Raw genomic sequence first — 10,044 nt, 5'->3', positions numbered from 1 at the left:
TCTGACAGCAGTGTGACTAAAGTGATACTAAGTTAAAAAAAGGATATTTTGAAGAAAAACTAAGCTACTTAACTGAAGCTCAGCCTGGAGACTGACTGAATTTGATCATGAAGTGCCTGAATATGACCTTTCCTTTCAAAGGGGATCTTCAGCTGGATTAATCAGGTTAGATGCTGATAGCGTACCGTGGGAAACTGCCTCAGTCGGGTATTAATGTCATGACGTGTCTGATGCCGTGGGACGTTTCTGGGACTGTTTATCTATTTCTCTATGATTTCACACGTTCTTCAGTTCCCAGTGACCCAGCAGCGCCGTCTCTAACACACATTTACATAAACGCGCACGGGTCGTTCCTGCAAATACGTGAACACAACTTACCACACAAACAAGTTGGATTGCAACAATTTTAAAGAAAGGGAATGGTTTACCCAAAAATGAAAATGCCAAGTTAGTTTCTTCTTCAGATTTGGGGGAATTCATCATTACATCACTTGCTCACCAATGAATCCATCACTTTCTCTCCAGTCCATCAGTTGATGTCTTGTGATGCCAAAAGCTGAGTGTTTGTAAGAATCAAACCCATAATTAAGAATGTTTTTGGCCAAAATATGAGTCTATAATAATCCATAAAAAAAGTTCATTCTCTAGAGTCCTCTAATATGTGTCAACATATTAGTTAAGATGTGTTCGGGATTGTTTTCACTTATAAAAGGTGCTTGATCTGTGCACATTTTATTTCTGATTGAGACCAAACGACTTCACTGGAGAAACCAATATTACAGATAGAGGACCCGCATTTTAGCTGGAAGCAGTGGTTTGACATAAAAAAACACCTCTTACAAAAGTAGATTTTGGTCTTCTCAGGACATTAACTGATGGACTGGAGTGCTGTTTATTACTTGTGGATTATTGTGATGTTTTTATCAGCTGTTTGGACTCTTATTCTGACGGCACCCATTCACTGCAGAGCATCAATTGATTAACCAATGATATAATGCGACATTTCTCCAAATCTGACAAAGAATCAAACTCATATACATCTCGGATGCCTTGAAAGCGGGGAAAATGATATAACATTTTCATTTTGGTGTGATTCATTAAAAATAAATGTAACAGTATTTTAAAGAAAAGTCAAAAACACATTCTTTGCCAAATCCAAAATGTTGTGCATGACTTGACACTTAAACACCAAACCCCAATCCAGTGTGATTTGCACAATCTGCCATTTTTAGATGATGAATGCTGCATGTTTAAGACCAATGACTTCATGCCAAACATCAGTATTACACAATGAATCAGTTCACTGAGACCAGAGCAGTAATTCTGACTGAATGTGCTGTGAAAGTGACCTTGAACATACAAACACGCTCTCCAGCATATCTCCTCCCTCAGCTCACAGAAGATGCTCTGTTGATAATGCATGCATGAGTCAATGCTTTGCTATTTTCAAAACCTTTTTAGTAAAGTGAAAGCTGGCAGGCTTTATGATGCAAACAAGCCCGGATTCAGCTCCACGTTGTACTAAAAAGCTGAATGGAAGACGTAGCTTTTCAACAAGCAATGAGTTAATGACCTCACCTCAGACTCCACTTTCTCCCTTTCCAGACTGGTTTTGCAGTGGTTGACCTGCGGTAACATCACACAAACACAGCGGACGGAGGATGACGTTATCCTGACAAAACAAACTTGAAATCTGCGAGATGTCAACGATGCACTGGATTAATTAGCACCAAACAAGAGGCACGTTACAAATACACTGAGTTTATTCAGAAGTCAGTAGTGGGTTTAGAGCAGTCAATGTTATCAGTATGCTTGTATGTGGTTTATATGCTGGATTGGTACAATGACTTTAAACAACTACACAAATAAAAAATTCAATTAAAAAATATATATGTAAGAATACCTTTACACTCCCTCAAATTGGAAAACCAAGCCCTTTTTGGATAAAAAAAATGCCAATTTTTATAAACTTCAAATACAAAAAAGGATAAAAAATATAAAAAATAAAACAATAAAATAAAATCATATATACAAATACCTCTGTACATAAATGTGTATATAGAGGATAAAAATATCATGTAAAAATGAGAGAAAGAGGAAACTTTGATTGTGGTTTGAATTGGTCACGCGTCTCAATGAGAATGTGCATACAAAGTGAGAAAAAACCTAAAGAGAGGAAACCCTCGATTCATCTCAAGTGGAGTTTTAGTTAGACATGCACCATCTGCCAAAAATACCCAGAATTCCCTGACTCCAGCTACACTGCGTCTATATTTGCTGTGGTCTGACGCCTGGAGTGATGTGGAATAGAGCTGGTGTTGTCACTGGGGTGAATGCTCCGAGGTCTGATCCGGATGTGGACGATCATCAGCCGTTGAGCGGAGGAGTGAGGTGAGGGATTCATCATGTCATTCTGTCAGGGATGTTGACGGGAAATCGTTGGAAGAGGGCTGATGCGGATGTCTCCGTTTTGACGATGGTGTCTGCTGGCTTACTGGACGATTCCCGAGTCGATGGAGGTCTGCTTGCGAGTGGTCTTCGGAGGAGGAGGAGGAGGGGTCTTCATGGGTAGCGGAGGCGGAAGGTGCTGGAAAAATGAGGAAGAGAGAGATGGAGTTTTTAAAACACTTGCGTGAAGCATTAACTCAAGTCACTAGAGAGATCAGATGGTGCAGCTTGTCCACGCAACATTACTAAAGCACTTCCTTTCTGCTCCAAGTCTCTGATGATCTGGTCTCTTCGCAACAGAATGAATGAATACATTTAAAATAAATAAAATATATTTATCATATTTAAATTTTGTTCCTTTTGATATCAGATTTTTTTGGTGTATTTGTAAAACAAATATTGGTCTAATCTCTATCTTTAATGAGTACTAACAGATTAAATAAAACAAAATAAAGTCTCTGTGAAATATGAAAGCAACAACGAACAAATGAATGAAAAATAAATAATCTGTTAAATCTCTAATCTTAAATTACTATGAGCAATTATAATAAAGTGATCGCAATTGAATCAATAATAAAGTAAATCTAATACTAATAAAAAAGAAAAAAAAAACTTTTCAGATGTTTGGGTTAAGGATAATTATATTTTTTTTATAAATTAATATTTTATTTCAGCCAAAATGCACTGAATTGATCGACAGTAAAAACACACACACACACACACACACACACACACACACACACACATATATATAATGCTGTTCATGGTTCACGACCAAAAAATACTAAAGAAATGACCAAATTAGTGTATTAAAATTATTTCTGAAGGATTTTTGAAAATTCAACTTTAAGGAATAAGCTATATTTTGAAGTATATTCAATTATTTGAAATGAAATAATATTTCACTGTATTTTTGATCAAGTAAATGCAGACTTGAGCATAAGAGACTTCTTTCGACCCCAAGCCTTTGAAGATTAAGTGCATCATAAAATAATATTTTATATCCTGCCGTCATACAGCAAAGAACTTCAAGCGGTTTCTACCTTTAACACTGTAATGTGCCGTAACTTCCAGCAGCTGCAGAGAAGTTCAGGTTATGGGTTAATTAAACAGTGTCTGAGATTATTTAAAGTAAAATCCTGCAGAGAGAACGAGACTCAAGGGCACAGTCACACTTCTGCTGTGTGTAAATCACGGCGCTCGGTGTGTCTACACTGATCATCCTCAGAGCTGAGCAACAGGAACAGACGGCTTCATGGATTTGTAACCGCTAATGATCATGTGAAAATAATGGAAATGAAGATCACTGATGGAGCGTTTTACCCGCTGGTGTGGCAGTGGAGGAGGGGGCGTGGTCGGACTGGCCAGGTCTGAGTTGTCCATCAAGTTTCCATAGTCGCCCATGCTGCTCTTGACAGGAAGTGGGGGCGGAGTCTCACCCTTATCTCCATAACCCGTCCCATTCAGCTCTAGATCTGCATTGAAACAAGATAGAGATCAACATGATGATGCATGCCATTTTCACCTGTGCCTAGAACTCAATGTAAATCAGTTGTTTTAGGAGGCCTAGCACAGATGACGACATGCGGTGCAAACTCCGAATCAGACAGCGGGCTGAACCCATGGGAGAGAAAACGCCTCGCACTCGAGCCTGGATCCATTACACGTCTTCACAAGACCAGATCAGACACGCTTTCATCTGAGTTATTTAACACCTCTGCAGCCTCCCAGAGTCCTGCGTTTCACGTCTCAGCGTTACGCTTGTGTGTCATCACACTACAGCATGAGACGGAGCACAAGACGCCAGCAAATGGCTCGTTCTCTAAAGGTTTAAGGAGGGAGAACGTTTGCTTGTATTTAGATTCACCGGCTGCTACAGGACAGACACAAAACATATGATCATGAATACAGGATCATCAAAACAAAGATGGAGGACCATTCTACCAAAAAGATTCTTTAAACTGTACATTTTTCTGGATAAAGTCCGTAAAAGTCTGTCCTGATAAAAATCGAGCAGAATCAAAAGTATGTTTTATAGATTAGTTGATATAGTTGGAGAAAGAAATTACTACAACTCATTCATTTCAATGAGAAATTAAGAAAAAATGGTTATTTATAAAAAGAAAAACACTGTATAGGGTTTGAATGCTTTTAACCCCTCAGATAAAGCCAGAAACTGATATTCATATGCAAATGACACTACTACGAATGCATGCTCTACCGTTCCAAAGTTTTGGGGTTGGTAAGATGTTTTTCTAAAGAAATTAATACTTTTATATATATATATATATATATATATATATATATATATATATATATATATATATATATATATAAATACTGTTTGATTTTTCTATACACAAAGGACAAATTCAGCATTGGATCACAGGAATAAACTACATTTTAAAATGTATACAAATAGAAAACATCTCTTTTAAACTGAAACATTTCACAATATTCCTGTTTTCACTTTGTTTTTAATTAATTTAGTTGATGAACTTAAAAAAAAAAAAAAATGTATATATATATATATATATATATATATATATATATATATATATATATATATATATTTTACCCAAACTTTTAAACGAACATATGAATCAGACTGAAGGATAATTGGATAATTATCAACAGCTCTATTTGTTCCAACAGCTAAAATATGATGAATTATGTTGATAAAGCAACACCAGAGGACAATATGTGATGCCAAATCTAGTTCTGCTGCATTTCAGCAGATCAAAGCCAGTTTTCTTTTATTTAATATTATTTCAAATATGCAGATTGCTTTAGGCACGCAGGTGTTCAGATGTGTGATTAGATATCTCCATGCTGAATTTCTTTAGCTTCATTCATTCAAATGATGCCAGAATTGGTTAAAATAGCCTTTTTGTAAATTGATGTAACTATTATAAAGTCTTCTCCTGTAGGTGGGTGGTGCTTCCTCTTAGTTTGCTTTAGTAAAACTGGCTAAATTTCATCATGTTTTGAAATAAAAATGCAGGAGAATCTGTCAGAAGTATGACATACTGGATCCAGACAGTAAGCTGAAGTGCAGTTTGGCCCGGGGCATGATGGGAGGTGGGACGCCGGGCACAGACGGGTTGGCAGGAGCTGCTGGAGACACCGAGAGCCTTTTCTCACCCAGCAAGCTGATCACCTGACTCTTGGGCCTCTGGGGCCTCAACGGACTGATCTGGAGAGAGGAAAACATGACAGATTTACACTTTCACGGGAAAAGGTTTCCATTAATCAAGACTGAACAGGACGACTGTTAAAAATGTGGCCATGAAAATGCATGGATATAATGGTAACGGGGAGCCACTTCCATGAGCATACAGGTTTATCTAATGCATAATTCAGCATGCTTATGAATTATTCCAGTTGTAAATGACCATAGGTTGAATAAACTTCAAAGGCACTCTATATCACCCAGACCTCGCTGACACAGTTTACATACAACATCTACATACATAGGGCATGATGCAAAACTTACATCGATAGAGAAGGTAACGCCAGTCCAAACAAAACTGTTATTTAAAATGTTTTTTAAAAAATCTTTTAATTTTAGATTTGCACATCATTTGAGTGAAGTAACATTTAGGCTACTGTAATAAATGCTGAATCGTGCATTAAAATGTTTTAAAAAATGTGAAACTTTTATGAACACTTCTGCAGTGTAAAGTGCAACTCAGAATCATCACATAAATTGTGATAAATATTTACAAATATATATTTTTAACAGAAAGATATTTTGGCAACAGATTAAAAAATAACAACAACAACAATTACTGATATGCAATAATAAAACGAATAAAGCATAGTGAATTAAAATATATAAAATGAATAAAAATAATTGTTTAGATATTAGAATTTTTACTATGTCAGAAATATACTTTGTATATATATTTTTTGCTAAACATTTCTATTTTGTTTTCTCATTAAACAGGTTGTATTGTTAATGCTTTATTTCATTTGCAGTAGAAAAATTAAATAAATACAAATATTAGAAAATCATACACACACACACTTATATAAACATTTATATTCTTTGGACATTAACAATAAAAAAGTGAGATCATTAAAGATGTAAAAACTGACCAAGATGGGATTGCTATCAGCGTGACAGATTAATCGAGCAGTAAATCAGATTGTTAGCTCTAGCTTTAGCGTCTGATTGTGAATCACAGAGGTCAGCGGCCCATAGAAAGGTTAAAGGTAATTATGATGATTTATGAAAGACAAACTATGCAGAAGGTCCAGGGCTGAGTAATTATGTGCGCTAGTTTTTCTTGATTCAGAAATGCGAGGTTGTCACATTAGTGGTTGAAGTCAGAGAGGCTCTGAATGGGTCAGTTTAGTCTCATTACGTGCTGTTTGTTCTAGAGCTGCTCGAGCGCATTTGGTATTCATATTCAACGAGCTTGAAGAGACTCACAAGAGCAGATTCAGAAACGTGCCTCATTTCACACACAGCCCCAAAAACAGAAACAAAAAGATGAAAAGAACTGCTCCAGGAACCAATCTTTGAAATGGAAAGCAAACAAATGAAAGTATTTTGGTTAACACTGTCTCCAAATGAACTAGTGATTATCACAAACCTGTCAAGAACACAGCAATCAGTGTCATTTCAGCATTATTTTACTATTATATTACATTTACTATTACTATTATAATATTAATTCATATTTTGAATTAGCTTTTGTTTTAAACATAGTAAATATTATTTTATAATCAATACTCTCTGCTTTTTTTAATATTTATTGATGTTTTATTTTAGTTTTAATAACCTTAGCACCTCCACTTGCTTTATTTTAGTTAATTGGCAATGCATTATTTATTTTATTTTTTTATTACATTTTAATTACTTTTTTATTGTTTTTGCATGAAATATATGTATATATTTGTAATAATATCTTAAAGAAAAAGCCTTTTCATGAAAAAAATGAAGGACTTGTGTTTTGTCCCCAGTAAAAAAAAAATCCTGCATTACTGTAGAGAAAATAATAAGAATATCACAGATCAAAAGCAAAACACACAATTGCATCTTAAATGGAGTTTTGGAGAAAAAAATACAAATGAAATGTATTTAAAATGTAACATTTATTTGTATACAGCTGCAAAAGCAAACCTTCTGTCATTGGTTTCTATTTATTTCTGGTTGTGATTTGGTTTTCTTTCAGTGACGTGACTTGAAGTGCACAGTAAGTCTTTATTTGTGATACTCACGGTCTCTGACAGAATGACCGCCTCGCTGGGCTGCAGCGGGATCTCAGCCGTCTTCAGCTCCTTATCAAACAGCTCCTGGTGTTTGCTGTTCCTCTTCTCTTTCTTTTTCTCCTTCCTGTCTTTCTCAGGTTCGTCTCGATCCAGTTTATCCTGAGACTTACAGTGCAGCTTCTTTGGTAAGAGAGGCTCCAAGGCAAATCTATCAGATGAGAGAGAGAAGAGGAATCAGAGGAGGAGAAGAGATAATCGAGCGGCGGCTGTGATTTATTGGAGAAGACTTCTGGGCTGTTTAATATCACAGAGAAGCCTCTTATGAAGTCTTGAGCAAATATTAGCACTCATTTGACATTTTGCTCCAAATGTAAACTCAAAAGCACATTTATGGTGTTCAGTCGTAAGGGTCATGGCAACCAACCATATTAGCTAATTGAAAAAAAAAAAAAAAAAAGATTTATAACTTTATTCTGAGAGATCAAGGCTCAGACATGGGACTTTTTTTCTTTTTCTGCCATCCTGGTCAGCTGAGCTGCTCATATTCATTTTTACAGGCCTCACCAAATAAATAAATAAAAGGTGAAAAATTAATTAAAAACTGTAAATAAAAATAAATATAAGATTGAAATAATCAACAGTTTTCAATAAGTTTTCAACAGTTTAAGAAAAAAAAGAAAGGATTTTTTTTTATACATACTAAATATATAAAAGTTTTTCATTTTCAATGGGATTATAAAATGACAAAATAAAAAGAGGAAGTTTAAAATAATTATAATTTTAATATAATGTCTGAAATATATTTTATATATTTTTAATTTAACATTTATATATTTTTTGTTTCTATTAAACATAAAAAAAAATAATAATTTGAAATTAGTCATATTAAAATAAGGACATAAAAAACATACATTAAAAAGTGTAATTATTAAAATCCAAAAAAGGGTCAGAAACATGTTTCATTATGTTTTTCGTAAAACATTTATATATATTTTTTTTCCATTAAACGTGTTTAAAAGTTCTTAATTTGTAATAATTACTGGAATATAATATACAACGATATCCAGCAGTAATGTAACCCTATGAGAGGTTTTGTTGATTTAATAACAGTTTATGATTTAACCCAGTCTAACTGATGCATCAATTTCATATTCTTGAGAAAACATTATTCCAGTGAGCTAATGATACCCAAATACCATTTAAATCAACAAAACCTGCAATAACGGTCTTTAATAAACCATAGGAAACTAAATGTTCAAGTTTGCAAAGCACAAAAGCCCATGACCGATGAGTGTAAGATGCCGCGGCACTGACTCGAAACGCTCTCATACCGGCTCCATCCTTATCTGCCGTTTCATAAAGTAAATGAATACCAAAGAAAGTGTATTTGTTAACACAAGTGTAAGTGAACCCAGACAGCTCCCCTCTGCACAGAAAAACTGTGTCATCACTATTGGATTTCAGGTCTAAAGCTCAGAACAAACTAGTTTCTTAAAAACGCAGCGAAGCCGGATAGAAACCGTACATCATCCATGCAAACGTGCTCCTGTAAAAGAGATTCTCTGCATTACACTGTGTTTGATTCATATCTGCTGACCTGGACAATAATGAGACTCGCAGGCGCTTCTGTACAGCGGGAAGCACAGAAAAAGCCTGGCTCAAGCGAATCAAAGCGCTTTAATGAGATGGATTAACGAATCAAATGAAAGCTCTTGTGAAGCGCTGCTCTTGATAGAATCGCTCTCTTCAAACACGCACTCATTAATCCTTAAGGCTGGCATCTGTGTGTCTGCCACCTTCCTGACAGACCACGGGCATGTTACACATATACACACATCTGATTCAGTCTGAACCCACAGAACCTCTTAAAGTCAGCTAAGATGATTTTCTTGGAGAAACAACAGGTGAAGCGTGAATGAGAACCGACCGCATGCTAAGAGAAATAACAGAACAGAATTGAAAAAAAGTGTTCGGTGCTAGTCCTCCTGTAACGGCTGAATGAAGAAAATAAATCACTCCACTAATGTGACTTTTTCGATGGCTGATGCTGATATCTGGAGAGAGATTGATCATTATTTAAATGATTAAACATGGTACATTTTGTTGTTTAAAGGTTTTGACCCAGATTTGAAACTATTTTTACGTTTTACGTATGTCTACTATAGGCTTGCAGTGCTATTTTAGTATCCTTTATTTTCTATCACAGGTTTGGTTTGTATTTTGAATAGATTTTTTTTATTATTTTTATGCTTTTGTTTTTTAATTTTAGTCAAAGTTTTAGTATAAATTCTGTCATAGTTTTTTTTAAATATTCTGAATGTTCTTGGTTTTTATTAATTTTATTTAAAGTTTATGCTTTTTTTTTGATTTTGCATT

The 10,044-nt window shown here is 35.0% G+C and overlaps 1 protein-coding gene across 1 annotated transcript in view; it reads right to left on the bottom strand.

Moving 5' to 3' along the window:
• Positions 1-1,741: 1,741 nt before the first annotated feature.
• The window catches only part of LOC127968800 (dedicator of cytokinesis protein 1), a 197,216-nt gene continuing 188,913 nt past the window's right edge, over positions 1,742-10,044 (bottom strand). The window contains exons 49-52 of the mRNA XM_052570140.1: positions 7,678-7,876; positions 5,479-5,644; positions 3,772-3,923; positions 1,742-2,587 (exon numbers count right to left, since the gene is read on the bottom strand). Of these exons, the coding sequence (XP_052426100.1) occupies positions 2,492-2,587; positions 3,772-3,923; positions 5,479-5,644; positions 7,678-7,876 (613 nt within the window). The 3' untranslated portion in view covers positions 1,742-2,491. The remainder of the gene's footprint in view (positions 2,588-3,771; positions 3,924-5,478; positions 5,645-7,677; positions 7,877-10,044) is intronic.

The sequence above is a fragment of the Carassius gibelio genome, chromosome B12 (assembly GCF_023724105.1).
Source record: "Carassius gibelio isolate Cgi1373 ecotype wild population from Czech Republic chromosome B12, carGib1.2-hapl.c, whole genome shotgun sequence".
In the NCBI taxonomy this organism is placed as follows: domain Eukaryota; kingdom Metazoa; phylum Chordata; class Actinopteri; order Cypriniformes; family Cyprinidae; genus Carassius; species Carassius gibelio.
The sequence above is the reverse complement of the archived record's forward strand: the minus strand, read 5'-3'. Positions and strand labels throughout refer to the sequence as shown.